We start from the raw sequence: 24,363 nt of genomic DNA, 5'->3' as shown, positions 1-24,363 counted from the left end.
TATATACACACACACACACACACACACACACCATATATATAAATATATATATCCTGTATGTATGTGTGTATATATATATATATATATATCCTGTATGTGTGTGTATATATATATATATATATATATATACACACACACACATACACCCTGTATATATAATACCATATATATGGCTTTTTTGGGTAGAAACAAGCATACAAGGTAGTTGGCTTTTCAGAAATGGTCTAATTACACTAATACATTTAGGGTAATATCTAAAAATGCCTGCTTGAATAATTTATGCATGGGACTAGTATTTTAAGAAGTTTATGTAAATTAAAATTCCTTCCCTTGTGGCAATAAAAACTTAAATTCATGTAACACTTCAGAGTCTATAAAGCACCTCCACAGCCTCTATCTTGTTTATCCTCACTCGTAACTCTACACCTGAGCAGGCTGTCCTCGCCACGATCCAGATGATGAAACTAAGGCTACAGGACAACAAATGACTCTTCCACAGTCATGTGATTAGCAAATGGGGTAGCCCGGCTCTTCTGGCTCTTTCTACTGTGTTCCAGCATCTTGGCACTGCGAGCCTGGCACGTTTAGATTCCCATGGAGGTGGTGGCCAAGATACTCAGACATCTTGCAAAGCAGGGCTGAAGTAAGTCTCTTCCCTACAGGTTGACAGTGTGCTCCAAATATCAAGCAGTGGGAGAGCAGCAAAAGATGTGGTCAATACCTGCCATCTAGACAGTACTTAAGTCTGAGTGAAACTCGGAGAGTGATGTGCACGCAAACCAAACACAGAACGATACAAAGACTAACTCAAGCTAACTATGGCAAAGTTGCAGTATTACAGACAACAAGTATTTTAACAGAAAATGCTTGGAGGAGTCACATTCTACGGAACATCAGCCAAAATTTCTGAATCAAAGCCTTGTTTTACATTCTAAGTCAACACGGGGCAGACTCAAAGGAGTGATTTGGCTATCGGATTCCAACAGCAGTTCTCAGGGTGATCAGAGGACTGCTAGAGGTCTTGAGACCTTTGCAAGGGTTCTGCGAGGTCAAAACTATTCTCATAAGACTACAGGAAGGTCATTTGCCTTTTTCATCCTGTGAACACTTGTCTGCCCTGCTGGTGGAATAAAACTACGAAGCAAGGCAGTAGCACCATACTGAATTTGTGGTCATTGTATTCTTCACCACTCCAGGTGGGGAGGGTGGGGGGTGGGAAGCGCCAATTTCACTTAAGAATTCCCTTGATGAAGATGTGAAAATTGTTATCTTATTGAATTGTAACCATTTAGTACCAGTCCTATTCAAATTCTGTGTGAGGGAATGGGAAGGGTACAAACCTTACATCTGCTGTATACTGAAGTATAATGGTGTCTCAAGGAAAAGCATTTGTGCTACTCAATAGTTATACGCTCAACAGGCCACTTTATTTCACCATATTTATACACTTGAAAGAACTACTTATAGGCCAACTGGTTTTTCAGACTTCAGTTATTTGGCAGGCATTTTCTCAAAAATGAATGAAGTCAAAATAAATGTTAAAAAAAATATATTAAAAAAAAAAAAGGGGGCGCCTGGGTGGCTCAGTCGGTTGAGCGTCCGACTTCGGCTCAGGTCATGATCTCGCGGTCCGTGAGTTTGAGCCCCGCGTCAGGCTCTGTGCTGACCGCTCAGAGCCTGGAGCCTGCTTCAGATTCTGTGTCTCCCTCTCTCTCTGCCCCTCCCCCGTTCATGCTCTGTCTCTCTCTGTCTCAAAAATAAATAAATGTTAAAAAATATATATTTAAAAAAAAAATGAATGAAGTCAGCCTGTCAGTGCAAGGAATACAACTGATAGTATTCGTTGCCTTGATAATAACATTTGAACTTTCCAGAAAAAAATGACAATTCTGGAAAACTTGTATCTGTCACTGAGCCTGACAGTTTCCCATCATTTAAACTTTTCTAATGGGCGCAGTATTGCTTGATATTTTGTAAGATATGTCAATACTTGCAAGAGCTCTGTAACTCCGTGAACCAGTAATTTCTAACAGAGTACTGAATAATGTTATAAAATCACATAGGGGGAAAATCCATTCAAAGTGCAAGAGAGATCAATTCATTCCACACTGCAATTAACCTTAAAAAAAACTAAGACTTGTTGACTTTTAGAAACAAAAAGAAAATCCACAATTATCTGGAAGAGCTATTAAAATACTATCTTTTCCATTTATGTATCTGTGAGGCTGTATTTTCTTCATAGAATTCAACCAAAAAACATCACATCAGATATAATACAGCAGGTATTAGAATCCAGCTGTCTTCTGTTAAGCTAGACATTAAAGAGATTTGTAAAAATGTAAAACAATGACACTCTTTTCGGTGCATTTTTGTCAAAGCTATTTTCCTTAAAAAAGTTATTTAACATGTAACAGATTTACTATTATCATTTATAAATATTTTAAAAATTTTCAGCTTTTATCTTAGGGTAAATATAGATAAATATGCCTCATATTATTTTTAATGACCCATATCGGGTCATATTAATAATTAATAATTCTTTGGGGTCTCCTTAAATAAGTACAAGTGTAAAGGAGTCTTGTGACCAAAAATTTGAGAATTGTATTAGAATTTTAGAAAAAAATTTTATTATTTTTAAAAATATTTTAGTGTTTATTCATTTTTGAGAGACAGAGGGACAGAGACAGAGCATGGGCAGGGGAAGGGCAGAGAGAGAGGGAGATAGAATCTGAAGCAGGCTCCAGGCTCCAAGCTGTCAGCAGACCCCAATGCGGGGCTTAAACCCATGAGCCAAAGTCGGATGCTTAACTGACTGAGCCACCCAGGCACCCCAAGAAAAAGATCTTAACGCAAGAGAAGACAGAATTAGTAGACTAATTCTAAAAAGATTTTGGTGACAAAGTGGGATCAAGGTACTACTCTGCCCCAAATGTATATGTGTGTATATACGTGTGTGCATATTTCCTCCTCTCCCTCTCTATAAGCCAGTTTCAGAAAATGGAGAGTAACAACTTTTGTGTCTCAAAGTGTGATTATTTCCATCTATTCTCTAGTTATATGAGAAATATCTTTTTTTTCAATATATGAAATTTATTGTCAAATTGGTTTCCATACAACACCCAGTGCTCATCCCAAAAGGTGCCCTCTCCTCAATACCCATCACCCACCCTCCCACCCCTCCCACCCCCCATCAACCCGCAGTTTGTTCTCAGTTTTTAAGAGTCTCTTATGCTTTGGCTCTCTCCCACTCTAACCTCTTTTTTTTTTTTTTTTTTTTTTTTGAGAAATATCTTGAAAAATATTCTTGAATTCCATGTATTTCTTCATATTACTTCATGTATTTTTTATTGTATGTATGGATTACATGTTTTCCTAAAAGTCCCTGAAATAATTATGATCACAGGGTTAAGTCCTACATTTTCAGCAAGAGTTCCCGGATGTCACTGACTGTAATCCTATTTCAGCATAGAGAACTATTTGGTAAGGACATTGAAAAGGTGTTACAGGAAGGAGGAACTTCCATATCCCAGTATTTTGCAACCTGAAAAAGTAGTTTTTCTAAAAAATGAAGCCCAAATAAGAAAATTGTAATGGATATTACCATTTGTGCTATTGTTAAGTTCCACAAAGGGCCTTGTAAATTGATGTCTGATAGTTTTGAGGAACAAAATTGACAAGTATCACACCAATCTTTCACAAAGTCTTTACAAAGAATACAAAAAGAAAATACTTCCCAACTTGATTTATGAGGTCAACATAATCTTGATATCAAACACTGACAAAAACATGATGGGAAATGAAAATTACAGGCCAATCTTTCTCAGGTGCAGAATGCAAAATCCTAATAAAATGTTAGCAAACCAAATCCAGCAATATAACAAAACTAATACATCAGGATCAAGTTAGATTTATTTCAGGAATACAAAGTTGGCTTAATATCTTTAAAAGGTAATGTAAATGATACCATTAACAGAAAAAAAAAAAGAAAATGATTATCTCAATAAAGAAAAAAGCATTTTATAAAATTCAACACTCATTCATGATAAAACTCATGATATAAAGTAACTAGGAAAGAAGAGAACTTTCTTTCTTTGATAGAGTATCTACAAAAAGCATGCAGTAAACAGACTTAATAGTGGAATATTAAAAGCTTTCATTCTGAGGTGGGGAACAAGATAAAGATGCTTCCTCTCACTGGTTCAACAGTATTCTGTACTGGGGTACAGGCGTCATAAAGCAAGACAACATTAAAAAGGAGGAGATAAGACTCATAATTTGCAGATGACATAATTCTATGTAGAAAAATACATAATAAATTACACATAACCATTACATTAATAAAGGAATTTGAATAAGGTTTCTGGATAATATGACAAAGATGCAGTTCTATACACCAGCAACAAATAAAATGAAACTTTAAAAGGATGCCATTTACGATAGCATCGAAAAAATTCAGTGGAAAAAAATAATGTACCAACAGGAGGTGCAAGAGGATACATTGAAAAATATAAATATTGCTAGGAGAAATTGAAGGAAACCTTTATAAGTGGAAGGATATTTCTGTGTACAGTTTGGAAGATGTTTTAAAGAGGACAGTTATCCCCAAATTGATCTGTAAATTCAATGCAATCTCAATCAAAATGTAGGGTGGGGGTGGGGGTGGGGGGACAATGGACCAGTAAATGGAATAGCAAAAACAATCTTAAAGAGAAACAATACCGGAGGCCTTAGGTTACCAGATAAAGGACAGAAACTGAGACTGTAGTATCAGTACAGTCTAGGCAAACTGGCAAATAGAAGAGAACAGAATGCCCAGAAACAGAAGTATACATAGATGGACAGTTAAATTATGACCAAGGGGGGACTACAGCAAAGTGAAGAAGGATGAGTCTCCCAACAACGGTACTGAATTAATTGAACACCCACAGTTAAAAAAAAAAAAAAAAAAAAAAGAATCTTGTCCCCTACTTCATACCATGCAGAGAAATCAATCCTAGGATTGTACAAAAGTAAAACAATAAATCTTTTAGAAAAAAAAAATTATAGAATATCATCACCTTGAGGGTAGGCAAGGATTTCTTTCAAACAGATGATAAAAGCGACAGCCATAAAGAAAAGCTGACAAATGGAATATTAAAATCAATAACTCCTACTCATCAAAAGATACCAGAGAGAGAAAAGGCAAACCACAAAATGAGAGAAGATATTTACAATATGTATCTGACAAGAACAAGCATCCTGAATGTAAAGAATAAGTGAGTAAGAAAAAGTCAGATAGTTTCCCCCTCATCTTTCCCCCTACTCCCTCCCCCCCAAAAAAAGAAAAAGAAAAAGGACAAGACTCTTAAGATTCTTAAAGAGGTACTTTACAAAAGAGGGTATCTATATGGCCAATAAACATAAAACATGCATTAGGTATCAAGGAAATACAATTAAAACCACCATGAGGTCCTACTGTATACTTGCCAGAATGTCTAAAATTAACAACAGACCACTATTTCTGTCTCAATGCATTTGCCTATTCTGGACATTGCATGCAAATGGAATCCTATATCGTGACATTTTGTGACTACCTTCTTTCCCTTAACAGTATGTTTTCAAGGTTTACCCATGTTGTATCATGTATCAATACTTCATTCCTTTTTATAGCTGAAAAATATCCCATTGTAGGCTATGCCACATTTTGTCTATCCATTTGTTGGTAGATGTTTGGGTTGTCTGCGCCATGTGGCCATTATGAGTAATGCTGCTGTAACCATTTGCATACAAGTTTCTGTGATGGCAAATGTTCTCAGTCTGTGGGGTATGTATCTAGGAGGGGCATTGCTGGGTCATAAGGTAACTATGTTTAATCTTAGGAGGAGCCACCACATTGTTTCCCAAAGTGGCTGCCGGTTTTACATTTTACATTCCCACCAGTGATGTATGGATGTTCTAATTTCTCCACATCTTCGCCAACACTCATTTTTTGTTTTGGCTGTGAAGTGGTACCTCACTGTGGTTCTGATCTGCATTTCCTCACCTGCTAATAAGAATAAGCATCTTTTCTTGTGCTTGTCATTTGTGTATCTTTTTCGGAGAAATGTCTATTCAAATCCTTTGGCCATTTTCACATTAGGTTACCGGTCTTACCATTAAGTTGTAAGAATTCTTTATGTAATGTGAATACTAGACTCTTTAGATATATATTTTGCAAATATTTTCTCCCAGGAATGGACTTTTTTTTTTTTTTAAGATTTTATTTTTATGTAATCTCTACACCCACCGTGGGGCTTAAACTCTACTGACTGAGCGAGCCTGCCAGGCACCCCAGGAATGGAAATTCGTATAACCATTTTGGAAAAACTGGCATTATCTACTAAAGCTGAATATACACATAGCCCATGGACCCAGCAATCCACATCTACACATATACTCAGTAGAAATGAGAACTTATTTTCCACAAAGCACATTTGAGAGTGTTCGTAACAGCACAATTCACAATAGCAATTGAAAAATTAAAAGTCACCCAAACATCCTATAGGTAGGCCTAAATATGGTCCTACAAAGACGTCCATATCCTAATCCCTGGGACCTGTGAATGTTACCTTATTAGGCAAAGGGACTTTGCAGATGTGATTAGGATTTTGAGAGGGTGAAACCAGACTTCCAGTTTCCAAGCCAACAAGTAAGGAGTTTGAAAGTCATCTTTCCACCCTAACAAGCAAAATGCTGAACTGAAAATTCAACAACTCTTTTTAGATTTGTCAGAGAAGTGAGGTCCCAGGGCCAATCCTTGTCCCCCAAATTGGAAACTGGCAAGTGGACACAGAACAACTTGTTTAACTAGAAACTCCCAAGCAGACACCTCTGAGGGAGACAGTACTGGGGTAGGAAAGCCTGAACTATAGTTGACAAGCTGCTGGTGGCTCAGAGTAGACAATTCTGTGAGCTAAAAATCCCTGGTCTAGGGGAATCCCCCACTTTTGTGACTTTTACCTCCAGGAGTTCTATCAGGATCTCAAAGGGAAAAAATCAGAGAAAAATTCCCTGGTGTTCCCCATCCAGCCATCCAGTCCCACCTAAGGGGTAGGGGTTTGCGGGTGAAGATGGGGACTGAGAAGCACTTGTGAAGTCCACAGCCCAGGGGCACAGGGTCACTGAGACCTAATCATAGGACTACAGAATGCTTTCCCTCTCCCCAACATCTTACCACCACATTACTAAAGGTCTATTCACTGGACTTCTTTTTACCCAGTACATCATGTCCAGCTATCAACAGAAAATTATAAGGCATAGTAAAAGGCAAAAAGTAGTTTGAAGAGACAGAGCAAGCGTCAGAATCAGATTCAGATATGGCAGAGATGATGAATTATCAGGCCACAAATTGAAAAATGACTATGACTGGGGTGCCTGGGTGGCTCAGTCAGTTGAGCATCCGACTTAGGCTCAGGTCATGATCTCACAGTCTGTGAGTTCGAGCCCCATGTAGGGCTCTGTGCAGACAGCTCAGAGCCTGGAGCCTGCTTTGGATTCTGTGTCTCCCTCTCTCTCTGTCCCTCCCCTGCTCATGCTCTGTCTCTCTCTCTGTCAAAAATAAACATTACAAAAAATAAAAAAAAATAAAAGAGAAAAACAACTATGATTAATATACTAAGGGCCCTAACAAAAAAAGTAGGCAACATGTAAGAATAGATGGGTAATATAAGCAGAAAGATGGAAATTCTAAAAAAGACCCAAAAAGAAATGATAGAGATTCAAACAAACAAACAACACAAACAAACAAACTAACAGAAATGAAGAATGCTTTCTGTGGGCTAATTAGTTGACAGGACATGACTGAGAAAGAATCTCTGAGTGACAGTATATGTTAAAAGAAACTTCCGAAACGAAAAAGCAATGCAACAAAAGGCCAGAGGTGGGGGGCGGGGGGAAGGGATGGAATAGAATATTCTAAAACTGTTAAGACTACAAAGATGTAACATATACATAATACAGAAGAAAGGAACAAAATAAATCTTTGAAGCAGTAACGACTGAGAATTTCCCCCGAATTAATGTCAAGACACTAAACCACAGATCCAGAGAGTTCATAGAACACTAAGGATAAATCCCAAAAAAACTATGCCTAGGTGTATCAAACTGCATGACAAAAAATCTTGAAAGAAGCCAAAGGAAAAAAAAATCTATGGAGAAGCAAAGATAAGAATTATATCCAGTTTCTCTTCAGAAACCAGGCTAGTAAGGAGAGTGAGTGAGGTGTTGAGGGAGCTTACATTGGATTGCTCAGGTGGGCCCAAGTTAATCACACGGATGCTGGCACGAGAGAGGTAGCAGGTTCAGGGCGAGAAGTGATGTGACGGAAGCACCGGGTTGAAGATGCCATGTCTTGAAGATGGAGAAGGGACCAGGAACCCAAGGAATGCAAGCAGCCTCTAGAAGCTAGAAAAGAAGGAAGAGATGCTCCTTGGAGCCTCCAAAAGAAACCAGCCCTGCCGACCCCTTAACTTTAGCCCAAGTTAGGCTGATTTTGGACTTCTGACCCCCAGAATGGTAAAATAATAAAACTGTAGTGTTTGAAGCAACTGAAATTTGGTAACTTGTTACAGCAGCAATAGGAAACTGATATACCTCCATCAATAGCATAATGGATAAATTGTAGTGTATTTGCATGGTGGAGTATTATGGCGCAATGAGAATGGATAATTATTGCTACATGTATTTGATGTGTCACAGAACTAATACTGAAAGAAACCTTTCACAAAAAGAATATAAACTGTAAGATTCCATTTACATAAAGATTATAAATAAATAAAACTTATCTATGCCTGTGCAAGTTGGGATAGTGGTCACTTGGCAGGCAGGGGTACTAATGAGGGGCACACAGAAGAACACAGGATGCCAGTAACATCTTTCTTGATCGTGGCGCTGATTAAGAGGTATTTCAAACCATATAACATGAATTTGTACACTTTTCTGTACTGTATACCTCAATAAAAACTGCTTAAAAACAAAACAAAAACAATCAAGTAGTTTAAAAACAAATTTCCTTGCAAAAAATAGGGTCAAAAATTGGTTTAAGGTTTAAACAGGGTAAACACAAGGTTTTAGATTAGTTAAAACTGAATACCATATAAAATGAACACTGACAGTTATTTCAGCTAATGACTCAATTCCAAGGATATTCTAGTACACCTCCAATGTCACACAGAGAAAAATGAGTTGGTCTAGACATGCAAACACAGCAGACATGATGCACAGGCAGCAATTTTCTTTCTGTCATTAGTTTTACTTAAAGTACTAGTTCAGAAAAACTGGTCTTTATAACACCATGACTGCAGAACCCTTTCCAGACTAAAGATTCTATCAGAGGCATTTTTCATCTTCCATTTCCTCAAACAAAATGTTTTTACAAATTAGTTTTTCCGTGCCCATGAACAACCTAAGTTTTTCCCACCTTGAAACAAATCATTACCCTCTCATGTTATTTTAACACTTATTTTCAACTATTAGGAGCCAAATACTATTTAAAAGTAAAGGTTTTAAACTCCTAATGAAAGGATTATGTTAGATAGTAGGGATATTGTCCTTAAACATTTTTGCTGAAAAAAAATCTTTGGAATATATATTTTAAAGTAATAATGAAGGCCAGTATAACGGCAGTAGCCATTTTTTCCCAGTTATCTGTAACGATTCAGTAAGTTAAATGTACGTATGTTCTTTAGGTGAACTTCAGTAAGAAGTCAAATTGTTCTTATGAAGGTTCTACAACAAGCATTTAAAAACAGTATTGAAAATTCAGGTGGAACTACTAACAACAGGTGTTCTCACCTGTAAGAGAGGAACTATGTGTTAGTGCATTCGCCAAGCTTTTAAACAGCTTCTGCCCAATAAATAATGATAAAAGGCTATATTTTTATCTACCAGAAATGCTGACATAAGATTCTGTAGTTCAAGACATGCTTGTGGGGAAGACGTGTTGATCAAGGTAAACTCCCAACTTAAGGAAACTTAAGGAATCTTACGTATTCACTTGTCTCTTACAAAGATCAGAATGCTTAATAACCCTATAAAGTCAAATACCTTAAAATACTAATGAATCTTATTCATGGTCTGATAAATACAAATTATATATAAGAGAATGCAACAAGTTATTTGAACCTGAATGCAGAGAATAAATACTTTATTAACTGATTACAGTTGAAAGTCACAAACAAAAAAGGGGTATATTAAGGCAGAGCCATATATATATCTATATCTATATATCAATACAGATATAGATAGACAAATCCAAAGACTGTTACCTCTTTACATTTTAATAACCTCTGCATTTTTCTTTTATGCATTTAGGCAGTGTGCTTTCTTTCTTCTCAGTTAAAGAATGAATCTTGGCCAATATTTTAAAATTCCATTTTGATGACAACTTACAGGATCATGGATCGAAACAATGACTAGTGTATAAAATGCTATCTGATATTTTCTCAGCATATTCCATGTGTGGTGGTATATTTACGTTGGTGTGGAAAATCTGACAATTGATCATTTTCTCTTTTCCAGCAAAACTAACACATAATTTTTCAAATGATTTTAATAGTCTTAACTAAAATAAGTTTGGACTTCCAAGTCAGTCAAATGCCCAAAGCATATTATTTTCTGCCTTTTCCTAAACCCTCCCATGTTTTAAATAGCCTTTAGAGTATGATCACGTGGCTGTATTTCAGATCTATAAATTTTGAGTTTTTCAAAATCCAAAATTATTTCCTTATGCAAAGTGGCAATGCAAACAGCAATCCTACATAATGTAGAATAATTTTTCTTCTGTATAGCTTCCTTTTATAAAAAACGGGCAACCACAAATAAAAATTAAAAAAAAAAAAAAAAAAAAGAAATTTAGTCCATCTGAAAAAGCACTCCAGTTCCCTAATTCCACTTTTGAAGGAGAAGGCAGAGGCAAGTTTACATTATCCCAGAAAACTGAATAAATGGCTTTATTTGGTATCTTCAAGAAGCTTCTCCTTCCGTAGGAGATGTAGGTGTTGTAGGGGAAACTGTAACTGGTTTGCGTGCAATTCTGTCTAGTTCCGCATGAACATCTGATAGGACAGGCTTCTGGCCTACGTTGAAGGACAAGAAACAAGATTTAGATAGAAGTCAAAGTATCTTTTACACCAATATTTCTTCATTTAAAAACTGCCAATGGCTTCATTAACTTTACCCAGCATGCTAAGTTATATAAACATCCTTAATTTAAAAATAAATCCCCTCAAAAAAAAAAAAATCATTTTATTTATTATTTATTTAAAAAAATTTTTTTTAAGTTTATTTACTTATTTTGAGAGAGAGAGAGAGAGAGAGAGAGAGAGAGAGGCAAAGAGAGGATCCCAAGCAGGTATGTGGGTTTCAGCCTCATGTCAGGCTATGTGCTGATGTGTAGGGCCTGCTTGAGATATTCTCTCTCTCTCTCTCTCTCTCTCTCTCTCTCTCTCTCTCTCTCTGCCTCTCCCCTGCTCATGATCTCTCTCTGTGTCTGTCTGGCTCTCTCTCAAAATAAACTAAAAAAAAAAAAAAAAAAAAGATGCTTAACTGACGGAGTCACCTAGACACCCCTAAATCCCCTCATTTTAAATTATAGGGTCTGTTACCAAATGCAAATAAAACTAGTACCTATCATTTAATTTCATAAAAACGTCTTTTAAAAAGGCACAGGGCAATAAGAACAGTAAAACAGAAAACAGCAACAAAATTTTGGAATGTAGAAAGAAGATGAATGAGTGGTAACTAAATCAGCAGTCTTGAGAAAGCTTAATCTTTTTACATTGGCAGTGGGAAAAGCCAAGAAGAAATTCAGTTTATACCCAGAAACCTGTAAAAGGTTCCAAAAAATGGTAGCTGTACAATGGTATTTGTGGAAAGGATGGCAAGATGGGATTAAAAAGGCGAATGGGTTAAAAAGTCTGTTTTTTTTTTTTAATGTTTCTTTTGAGAGAGAGAGAGAAAGAGCACACATGCAGGGGAGAGGCAGAGAGCAAGGGACAGAGAGAATCCCAAGCAGGCCCTGTGCCGTAAGCCAGGAGCTGGATGTGGGGGCTCCATCTCACAAACCACCAGATCATGACCTGAGCTGAAATCAAGGGTTGGTTGCTTAACTGACTAAGCCACCCAGGTGCCCCTAAAAAGTGTTTAAAGAGCAGTTACACAAGCAACAAAAGAAAAATAAACTGGACTTCATCAAAATTAAAAACTTTTGTGCTTCAGAGGACACCACACCACTGAGAAGTGAAAGAACAACCAACACGATGGGAGAAAAATTTTGCAAACCCTATACCTGGTAAGGGTCTAGTAAACACAATATAAAAACAGCACTTAAAACTCAAATATAAAAAAACAAATAACCCAAGTTAAAAATGGGCAAAGGATTTGCATAGACATTTCTCCAAAGAAGAACTACAAATGGTCAATAAACACATGAAAAGATTCTCAACATCATTCTCCATTAAGGATACGCAAATCAAAACTACAATGAGATAGGACTTCACAGCCACTAGGATGGCTCTAATCAAAAAGATGGACAGTAACAAATGTTGTAGAGGATGTGGAGAAATTAGGACCCTCATTTCCCACTGCTGGAAATATAAAATGGTGCAGCGTTTTGCAAAAACACTTTGGCTGTTCTTCAATAACTTAAATGTAGAATTACCATATGACCCAATAATTCTACTTCCGGATATATTCCCAAGAGAGATGAAAACATATGTCATTTGTCAAACATGTGCCAAAAACCCATGTTCACAGTAGTACTATTTATAATGGCCAAAAATTGGGGGGCCTGGATGGCTCAGTCGGTTAAGCGTCCGACTTCAGTTCAGGTCACGATCTTGTGGTCTGTGAGTTCGAGCCCCGCGTCGGGCTCTGTGCTGACAGCTCGGAGCCTGGAGCCTGTTTCAGATTCTGTATCTCCCTCTCTCTCTGACCCTCCCCCGTTCATGTTCTGTCTCTGTCTCAAAAATAAATAAACGTTAAAAAAAAAATTTATAATGGCCAAAAATGGAAACAATCTAATGTCCATCAACTGACGAGTGGACACATAAAATGTGGCATATCCATACAATGGAATTTTATTCAGTAATAAAAAGAAACGCAATAATGATACCTGCTACAATATGGATGGACTTGGAACACGTTATTGAAAATATTAAACAAGGCACGTACTGTATGATTCCATTTATATGAAATCTCCAGATAGGCAAACCCACAAATACAGAAAGCAGATCAGTGGTTGCCTAGGACTGGGGATGTTGAGAGAAAAAAGAATTTACTGCAAAAAGGCAGGAGGTTTCTTTTTCGGGAGATTAAAATATTTTAAAATTAGAGGGGCGCCTGGGTGGCGCAGTCGGTTAAGCGTCCGACTTCAGCCAGGTCACGATCTCGCGGTCCGTGAGTTCGAGCCCCGCGTCGGGCTCTGGGCTGATGGCTCAGAGCCTGGAGCCTGTTTCCGATTCTGTGTCTCCCTCTCTCTCTGCCCCTCCCCTGTTCATGCTCTGTCTCTCTCTGTCCCAAAAATAAATAAGCGTTGGAAAAAAAAAAAAAAAAAAATTTTAAAATTAGATTATGATGATGGTTTGCACAACTCTGTAAATATAACTATTGAATTGTACACTTCAAAGGAGTTAATCTCATGGTATATAGTTATATCTCAATAAAGCTATTAAAGAAAAATAAAAGGTCTAGGTAAGTATACCTGATTTTTTGGCGGATGGTGGTAAACCACTGCTTCCACCTCCAGCCCCACCTCCAGGGCTACCACTGCCAACACCAGGGCCTCCCGGAGAACCAGTCTTTTTACTCAGCAAACTATTGAAGAAATTTGCCAGGACACCTTCACTTGTAGCTCCAGCTATAAAAAACACAAACCAAAACACTTTCACTCAAAACATTAGATTCTTCTATAAATTTTTATTATAGTAATCACACACAGAAAGCAATGAATACTTAAATGTGTTCCAAATTCAAGTCTAGTTTGTTCTTTTGAGCCTGGATAACTTATCTCTAATCCATTTCCATAAAAATAAAATATGAGTAAATTTTAAGAGTAGAAGATAATGATGAAAAATTAGAACATTATTTAAAAAAGAAAACAACCAAAAACATTTAAAACAGATGTTAGATGCTACTATACCTCCCTTTTGAAACCGGTTCTTCCAAAGTGTAACTGTTGAGAAATATTTGCCTCAAGTGTTACAAAAAGCTACTTAATCCTGTATGAAAACCAGCAGAAGTTCCAAGAGATAAGTGAGTACAGGATAACAAGAAATAATTCACAGGAGAGAAATACAAATAGAAAAGAAACACTAGGGAAAAAACTTGCTAGTATTTAAAGAATGCTGATTAGGTTGTGGCAAAACTGCAACACTCAATGTTGATGATATGTAAATAAGCCATTTGAAAAACATTACCAAAGGCACAAAAATGTACAGACTCTGACCTGCTAATCCCACTTATGGCAATTATTTCTATTGAAATAACTTTCATGTATATAGCTTTTTCTTTATGTCGATTGCAAATAACCTATTAACTAACAAAAGGATTTCTTTGATGACCTATCATAGGAGAAGGATTAAATGTAACACAAAACTTTCATAAAGCTTACCTCATAGATTGGATATATTAAGGCTACACTATAAAATAAACGGTTTGCAGTCTGAATGACTATGAGATTATACAACAAAGATTAGAAGCTACTGCACAAAAATGAAAACAGTTACGGAAAAGGTAGGAATCTAGGTAGATTTTTTCTTAGTGTAAAATACACTGTGCTGTTTTCTCCAAGAAAAGAGAGAAATGTACCTTTCATGTTCGGATCAATTTTTTTTGACCCAGCAGGGATGGGCGACACGCTGGCAACATTGGACGACACAGATCGATTTGGTGTTCGAGGGGAGCCTCCTGGGACTCTTGGTGAGGCATCCTATGTAAAAATTAGGAAAGCTGTAATTCTAAAAACCTGAAACTTCCAACTTCACCAAAGTTGTTAATATAAAATGAAATTACTTTTTAACTGTCCCCCATCTGCACTACTGTACTTTTACACGGCAAGCCACTGCCAAAAATGTTTAGTAATTGTGTCCTCAGGATCAGAAAATACCAGAGACCTATCACATTTTAGAATACAAATTCCCCTTCCATGCAAAAAGAATGTATTCAATAACGGGGTGTGGTTATGAGTATAAGCTTGGGAGTCAGATCTGGATTCCAGTCTGGACTTGCATGCTACCAGCTGTAAAATCTCAGATAAGCTGTAACATCCTCCAAAGCCTCCATTTCCCCACCTGCAAGATGGGGCTGGCAGTACCTGCCTCACAGGGCGGTGGTGACAATTTATAAAATCACACATAGAAATGGTTCCACACTCAGTTAACTGGTGCATGACAAACACCGCAAAATACTTCTTTATGATTTATATATTCTAAAAAGGAGTGCAGTTTATCCTTTAGAATTTCACAAATTCTAGGAGAATTCTTAACTCAAGTTTATATCAAAGCACATCCATATGAGACATGTATACGATTAAGAAAAAAAAAAAAGCCAAACCAAGAATGTACTGCACTTTAGTAATTTTGTCCAAATCTGTAATACTGACCACAGGCCTTCCAGCTGCAGTTGGTGGTTGCTTTGCTAAAAGGGACTAAAAGACACAAAAGAGTTCTAGGTTAGGCATTCAGCATGTATTGCTGTATTTAAAAAAAAAAAAAAAATACACACACACACACACACACACACACACACACATAATGAACAGTTTACCCATTAACCATACTAAATCTGCTTCTGATGTAATTTCATACCTACCTGTAGCTTCATAAGAAACACTTGGTCATCTTCTGCCACAATTTCCTTCTCATGTACAAACTGAAATGAGCAATGCATAAATGAGCAAGTCTAACATATTATGCTAAAATCATTAATCACATAATCTCTAGATTAGACTAATTTAAAAAAAAAATTCAGTATAAACGTTACCTACATTTACATGAGTGAGCTGCCCTGCCCCAGCCCCTACAGTGCAGCTGGCCAGTAACTACCTGCAACAGTAAGAATGTTCCTATCTCTGTGCTGTCCAATGTAGCCACCAGTTACCTGTAGCTACTGAACACTTCATATGTGGCTGTGACGGAGGTACTGAAATTCTAATTTTATTTAGTTTCACTTAATATGTATTTAAAGGCCATACGTGACTAGTAGCTACTGTATCAGGACAGCACAACCTTAGAGTCATAGGTATGTTAATCATGCTTATAAAATGCTAACCAACAGTTTGGTGTTTTAAGAGGGTCACTAATATCCCAGTTGAGTGAAAAGCAACTTGCCCCTGGTTTCTCTGAAACAAAAACATAATGACTTTTCTACCTGCTGAATAATTACGCAAAAAGCAGCAGCAAGTATCTCCTGCCTTCTACTATTTCTATACAATGCATACCATGGTCTATTTTCCACCCAGCAGTCAGAGTGATCCTTTCAAAAGGTTAAGCAGATTACATCACTCCTCTGCTCAACCCCCACCTCCGATCGCATCCCACTCAGAATGAAATCCAAAGTCCTGACTCCAGCCAAATGAGAAGACCCTACAAGATCCTAACACTGCTTCCCACCTCCTACCACTCTGGCCCTCCTCTTCACTCTTTTCCAGCCTCTCTGCCCTCCTCACCCACTCCTGCCTTGAGGCACGTGCACTTTCTGCTTCCTTTGTACACAGCATTCTCCCCTCTTATCAGAGACATTCCCTAACCTTCCCACAACAGCTCGCTTCCCCACCCCACTGCTCTCACTCCCTCTCCCCTTACTTGGCTTTACTGCCACAGGACTTATCAGCACTTGAGAACTGACAGGTGCATGGATTTACTATCGCATGCCATTTGGCACCTTGTACCTCAACAGTGGCTCAGTAAATATTCGTGGGGTGAATAAAAACAACTTACAGCACAGTTCTGTTGGTCAAAGAGAGAATGGGAAAAACCGTTGCTTTTTTCCCCCACCTTGATGTGGGCATTTCTTTTAATAGACATTCAAACCAAATACCATGCCAATTGATTTTTCATTTATCATTACTTTTCTTATTTCTAATTACCCACAAAGAGAAGACAGATACTCAATATCAATACTTGGACTTCTAAGAAAGAATCTCATTATATATTAAATCAAAATTATTTTTCCTGAAGCATGTCCAAGTAAGTCACTGAGAAATACTGTAAGTAAACACTTGTTTTTATACAACTTTCCAGAAACACCTGTAATATCTAAGTATAGAACATCACATATTGCTTCACATGAAATCAAAATATGTGAAAGAAAGTACTTTCTGGAAGCAGATTTAATAGTCATACAAATGACATGTAACAGTTAAGACTAAGCCAGAAACTCCTGGACAGCTGTGGGCTAGCACAGGTAACTAATGGCTACAGAGAAGATCCCATAACTGCCTCAACACATAGAGGCTAATAAAGTTATCCTACCAATGTCTGCTCGACTCCTGGCTGCGTTCTAGGTTGGAGGCTCACAGCATCAACCTATTCAAACTTTTCAAGATCCATATACTCACTACTCACACCAATCCATGATTTCCATTAGAATGTGGAATCTGCACTAGTATTTTTAATATGCCAAAGGCTCAGTAAGAATTCTGTAACTGAATAGCTGATTTATGTTTTGATAACACAGATCTTTATTTTGAACTGAACATTAGAAACACCCACATTATACTTAGAAACCCTCTTGATAGGAAAGGACCCCCTTACCTTTCTATCTATAATCTTAAAATTATGGACTCCCCCCTTTGGTTTAAAAGGCTAAATATTGAGACTTTATACTAAAACTGTTACCTTTCGGACAGGTGGTTTGGTTATAATGTCTTCAAAATTATCTTCCGCTTTCAATGTTTGAAAATTTTCATGTAATATTCCTATTTTCTTATCGTTATCCCACCCTGCTGGGCTGGAAAGAAATGCACATGACAAATCTCAAGCATGCACATATATATATACATATATAGTCATTCATTAAATCCATGATCATATTAAAGGGAACAAATCTGACCAATTACGAAAAATTAATCAGCTTTTTATTGTCATGCTCAAGCTATAGTTTACTACTTTTTACCTAAAAAGGTTCTCCATCTTCCTGATTTTAAAAACGCAGTTTTGTTGCTGTTTTTTTTGCGGGGAGGGGGGTCTGCTTAATTACTATTCTCTCTCAATGTATTCACAGAACTTTTTAAAAGCATGTCTAGATTATACACTGGCTCCTTTATTTATCAAAACCAATCAAAGAGTAAGTAAGTATATTGACATATGCACTCAACAGTTTAGCTATACATAATAGCAAGGCCTTCGGAAAAGACTCAGGCCAGCAGTAATTCTCAAAGGCAAAGATAAATAGATCAAGATGGGTTATAAATAAAACAATCTAGGAACAAATTCTCATCTACTCATCATGGAAAGGTCTACTGGTTTCACCTCAAAACTGAAAACGAGGATTCACCATCAAATTGCAGCAATAATACACGATAAAATAATATATTTAAAAGTATACTTACATAAATACTGCATCTTTTTCCACAACAACAGCAGGAATCTTATACGGAAATCCATACAGTTTCTGAACGATATATTTATATACTAAATCTATATTTTTGTTTTCTTTTACTGAAGTGTAAATAAGTGCTGCACCATCTGAATAATTCTATTAAAGAAATTTTTGGACAAACTCCATGAACAGGTGCCATAAAATTCTGTGTTCTCAGCTGAACATTTGCATTTATATGCATATTAGTTTCAAAAATAACTCCCAGAGATACATTATATGGTAGTCAAGAATTTCAAAAGTATAAAAAAAAAAAAATTTCTAAAGTATAAAATACATACAGACTAAAATGCAAATAAAACAATCTTTACACAATCGACTTGATTTAGGGGGGCAAAAATCTCCTTAAGCCAAGAAAGTAAAGGTAAATTGATTAATATTGACATTACTACTATCTCTGCATTTAAAGCAAGAGAAGAGGTATTGGTTTTGTTTTTAACCTTCCTAAACTTCATGAAGGATGGATAGTACGTATCAACGACTGTTTGGCTTGCATTTTTCAAAAAGATGGTTTGTGCTAGTGTGTCTTATGGTTTTCACTAGTCCCGGGAATTAGGACTTTAGGGACAAAGTTCAGGAGACCTACTAAGGAGAAAAGACGAACCAATAGGTACCACCAAGAAACTTTCAGGAATGACTCAAGGAAAACAGATTTCATGACCAAAATTTGAGGTAATACAACCTCACGAGGATGTATTAATCAAAGCAGACCCTAACTTCGACCTTTTATCCAAATGATACAGTAGATCCAAAGATCAAGAAAGGCCTGTGGAAAAGGGGGTAATGTGACTACTGACAGATGATATGGTTAGAGTGGCTATCAGAAATCCTATGGCCACAGCTAAGGACCATGCTCTAACACCGGCCACTGTGTCCCAAGAGAGATGATAACTTAAACCAAGAGGAGATGCTGGGAATAGTTGAACTTCTACTTCTGAACTGGAAGACTCGTATTTTCTAGTGCATGAACCGAAGGTTATGAATCTAATAGTACTGCTAAAAATGACTTGTCATAAAACTTGGTAGAAACAAACATCCTAACCTTAAGTAAGAGCTTAACTGTGTGAACTTTTCATTAATGATCTCTCATGAGAACCGATTTATGAATGCAAAAATTTGCATTGCAATTAACATTTAAAAAAATTAAGATGATTTTGAACTGTTGCCTTCGCGCGTGCATACACATGCACCTCACTATCTTGAAGTGATTTCTCAGTTTGAATTTTTAAATTTTTATTATTTATTTGTTTTTTTAATGTTTGTTTTTGAGAGACAGAGCATGAGCAGGGGAGGGGCAGAGAGAGAGAGAGAGAGAGAGAGAGAGAGAGAGAGACACACACACACACACACACACACAGCATCCGAAGCAGGCTCCAGGCTCTAAGCTGTCAGCACAGAGCCCAATGTAGGGCTTGAACCCAGAAACTATGAGATCATGACCTGAGCCAAAGTCCGATGCTCAACTGACTGAGCCACCCAGTGCCTCTTTTTTTTTTTTTAAATCAATGGGCTCTACTAAAGGTCTGTGATTATTTTAGTGGACAGTCTCCTTCCTGATTACATACCTGCATGTATATTTTCAAGAACAGCATTAAATAAATGTTTAAAGAGACTACGACTTCTTAAATTTGCTAATCTTCAATAACAAAGTTTTTAAAAGACTCTTTATGTAAACAAATGCCCTTTAATTCAACCCAAGTCAACCATTATGTGACAGGAGAAAAGAAAGGGCCGTGGAGAGACAAAGGACTGAGGGGAAAGTGCCAGTGTCAAGTGACCTTAGAGCTCTCCTCAGTGCACGCAAGCTGTGACCACGGTTTCAACAGCAAATTCTCCTAAAAGCATTCATGTACAACCCTCATTTTATCCTTCTTTTGCTGGTGTCTGTTATTCAGTGGCTCCTCTAATCCTTGCAACCTAGACAAGATTCCTTACAGGTTTCCTAACCTTGTGATTATCAAAATCTCCCAGAAAGCTTTTTAAAAGTACAGATTGTTCAGCCTCACCCTGAAATGTCCCAATTAAGCAAGCCTTAGCTGGCACAGCTAGATTTAGAAACCACTGCTTTAGACTATGTGTGGAGATGGTAACACATTGAACATATTAAAAATGAGAACACAAACCTGAATATTGATCTTGCCCCACCGCCACTCCCGATAAATGAATCCTGCTTTGTAATCAGAATGTTTTCAATGCCAGTTCATTAGAATTTTCCACAAAAGACTAATAGTTATTTTTCTTAAGCACAGTACTTTAAAACACAGCAAACCAAAGTTAATAGATTTCAACACTTACTTTTATAGCTCAAAATACCCAGATATAAATGATTTGGGAGCTAAAATGAAATTCCTAACCAGAGCAGGAGGAAAAAAGCTTATGGAATTTCTGAAGTCCATCAATTTAATTCCCTTAACTGAAATAAGCAAACAAACAGGAAAGGTACACTGCACCAATCAATGTAGTAAAAGGATACACTGTAAACAAAACTTCCGGATATGTGACTGAATAAAATCAAAATGTTCATCTCTGTAGTCATGTTCTTTCTCCAATACACTAATGGCATCACACTGTGGAGAAAATAATTAAAAGAAAAAAACCCCAATAATAACAGCATTAACTTTAAATAATCAAAGTTAAATATAATGATTTAGATAGTTCAGTTTTGGGTGGGGGAATATCACAAAACTATCACACTGATATGGTGACCATCAAAATATCAGAACATCAATTACTCCTGTCTAAGATTCTTTCAGGTGGAGATAAGACTAAGGAATCATTTTATTTCTTTAAAAAGTATTAATGTCCATGTTATATTGAATGTGGCAAAAATACCAAAGAGAAAGTTTTAGTACATAGAGAATGAAGACTCACAGGACAAACAAATGGATGCTCATACTTGCTGACTCAACTACTTATGACCTAAACGAAGTTTTTAAGATCGAAAATCTATTCTTGTTCTATAAAACACTCTTTATATCCAGGGAGTCTGTACATTTCCCTATTCCCCTCTTTGATTTATTATGAAGTGTATAAAGTGACAGAACTAGTTAACAGAATTTTGATAACAGCAATCCTATCACAACCTCTTTAGTAAATAATTAAAAACTCTTGATTACTGCATATCAACTTTACATAATGAGTGGTGGTAGACATTGAAGTTGATTTTAAGTACATAATCTTCTGATATTAGGATATCAGTGTATCACAATTTAATGTGGAAAAATATTTTATAAAAATTAATAGTGAAGTTATCATCTTACCTGTATTATTTCTACTCAACTTACTGTACAACGAAGTCTAATTGAAATTAAGAATATGAAATTCAATCACAAGCAGAGTATGTGAAGTAACATTTTCTTTCAAAGGCACTATGATTAAGATCACAAAATCAACATGTGATTATCATTCCATATTTTAAACTATTATTTCTATTTGTTAAGAAAAATTATCTAGGAAAGCTAATGTGCCAACTCCAAAAGAAGGCTGGAAAACAAAATGGTTGTTCATCCACGGTTAATACCAGTAGTAGAATCTCTAGGAAGGAAGCTAACCTTTGTGCAAACTACTAGTACTGGGATGCCCAAGTTATGTGTAAGTGTGTCCGCACCCAGAGGTAAAACCACACTGTCGTCTTTATCTTCCTGTGACCCGGTATTTCTTCTCTGAGGAGAGGCTGGAAAATCTTCTCCCGGCTCTACATATTCTTGGAAGTCTCTAATCACTGAAAATCAAAGTAAATAATTTAATACATGGTTTAGAAATTGCTTTATTTCAGCAGGTAGCTTTTTCTGCCATAATCTAAATACGTATTTTATGAGAGTTTGTATTTAGTGTTATGTAAGAGAAGAAACAAGAAGGGTTTGAGAAATCTGTTTCAAAGACAGAACAGAAACACCAGACTCACATTAATTATGAGGAGGCAGAGTACAACAACTGAGTAGGCTCCAAAGAGTAGGGTTCAATGTAAGCTGGTTCTGTCTGGGCAAATTACTTTGGGCAAGTCACACTCTAGCTTTGCCTCTCTATATTCTCTAATTCACAAAGGTCACTGAAAGGATAAAAAAATGGGTGTGCATGTGTGTGTGGGGTGCTCCACAATTTAAAAGACCTAGATGACTTTATTTTATTTTTTTATTAAAAAAATTTTTTTTAATGTTTATTATTGAGAGACAAAGACAGAGTGCAAGCAAGCAGGGGAGGGGCAGAGAGGGAGACAGAATCCAAAGCAGGGTCCAGGCTCTGAGCTGTCAGCACAGAGCCCGACGCGGGGCTTGAACCCACGGACCATGTGATCATGACCTGAGCCGAAGTCAGATGCTTAACTGACTGAGCCACCCAGGCGCCCCTAGATGACTTTCTAATATTACTTTCCTTTCTCTAAAGCTCTTTACTCAGGTCTTCTCCTTTTCACCTAGGTACAATCTTGGGCCATATTCATTCTGTAACCCTGGTAAAAATTAATGATATTACCAGCGCTGATAAATTTTTAGAACTCATTTGCAAGACTCTCACAACCTTCACTTAACAAAAATTCAATGTAAATGTATTAAGAACCTTACCAATGTATACTTTGACTCAGTGATTACTCTTTAAGGAATTCTCAAGGAAATAATCAGTGATACAGGATTTCTATGTAAGGCTGCTTTCCATGTTTAAAAGCAAAATAACAAATCTGGAAACAAATGATTCACAGCATAGGATTAAAACTGTATATGAGGGAATTCTTTTTAAATTTTTCTTAATTTTTATTTTTTAGAGAGAGAGAGAGAGAGAGTGTGCACAAGCAGGGGAGAGGGGCAGAGGGAGAGAGAGAAAATCTCAAGCAGGCTCCATGCTTGTGCAGAACCCAACGCGAGGCTCGATCCCATGACCGTGGGATCATGATCTGAGCCCAAATCAAGAGTCTGATGCTCAACTGACTGAGCCCCCAAGCACCCCATGTATATGAGGGAATTCTATACAGAATCATAAAGAAGAAAATGGTCTTAAACTTACATGGGGTCAAGGAAGAGGGAACCTTGAATAGTTGAGTACAGTTCCTTCAAGAACACAGGGGCATGCATACAACCTTAGCAGACCTGGTAGCTATTACCCGTCAAATCAAAGGGTGAAATCTAACAGTGTTAGATTTTTTTTAGCATATACCAGAGTAACTGATTCAGTAGTCCGGGGTGGGGCCCAAGAATGTGTATTTCTGACAAACTCCCAGCTGTACTGATACTGATGCTGCTGGTCCTGGGACCACAAACTGAGAACCACTACCATAGTATAAACTTAGCGGGGAAAAAAAAGACCTATAGGCAATGGCCAAACAGGGAAAGAGAGGTACAGATTAAAAGCAGTTAGACATCTTTTTCAGGAATTTAGGACACAGATTCTCCTAAGTCTCTACTATTTCCTTGCATATAAATTCCAGTAAGCTGTTAATCTTCTTCTAAAAATTATTATCAGTCAACAATAACAAAGAAAAGCAGATTCCATCTGCATATTTTCTTAAGCAAAGGCATTGGCAAATGAAGAACTCTCAATGAAATTAAGAACTGTGACAACCAACTTACAATTTGTTAGAGATAACCCTTGTTATCATAATTTATCTGAAAACTTCCAATTTACATGGGTATGTACAAAATATATACTTTGTAAATCATAAAACCAGTTTAACATTTTTATATTTACGTTGTTAACATTTTTGGGGCACATTTCATGTTGACAACGTTGATAAGAGTGCTTTATTTACCAAGAAATGAAACTG

At 36.9% G+C, this 24,363-nt stretch overlaps 1 protein-coding gene across 1 annotated transcript in view; it reads right to left on the bottom strand.

Moving 5' to 3' along the window:
- Positions 1-3,891: 3,891 nt before the first annotated feature.
- The window catches only part of DYNC1LI1 (dynein cytoplasmic 1 light intermediate chain 1), a 43,923-nt gene continuing 23,451 nt past the window's right edge, over positions 3,892-24,363 (bottom strand). The window contains exons 5-13 of the mRNA XM_030328883.2: positions 22,163-22,332; positions 21,085-21,178; positions 18,565-18,700; positions 17,852-17,963; positions 15,825-15,884; positions 15,616-15,660; positions 14,823-14,943; positions 13,717-13,872; positions 3,892-11,092 (exon numbers count right to left, since the gene is read on the bottom strand). Coding sequence (XP_030184743.1) covers positions 10,980-11,092; positions 13,717-13,872; positions 14,823-14,943; positions 15,616-15,660; positions 15,825-15,884; positions 17,852-17,963; positions 18,565-18,700; positions 21,085-21,178; positions 22,163-22,332 — 1,007 coding nt within the window. The 3' untranslated portion in view covers positions 3,892-10,979. The remainder of the gene's footprint in view (positions 11,093-13,716; positions 13,873-14,822; positions 14,944-15,615; positions 15,661-15,824; positions 15,885-17,851; positions 17,964-18,564; positions 18,701-21,084; positions 21,179-22,162; positions 22,333-24,363) is intronic.

This window comes from Lynx canadensis, chromosome C2, assembly GCF_007474595.2.
Source record: "Lynx canadensis isolate LIC74 chromosome C2, mLynCan4.pri.v2, whole genome shotgun sequence".
NCBI classification, from domain to species: Eukaryota; Metazoa; Chordata; class Mammalia; order Carnivora; family Felidae; genus Lynx; species Lynx canadensis.
The sequence above is the reverse complement of the archived record's forward strand: the minus strand, read 5'-3'. Positions and strand labels throughout refer to the sequence as shown.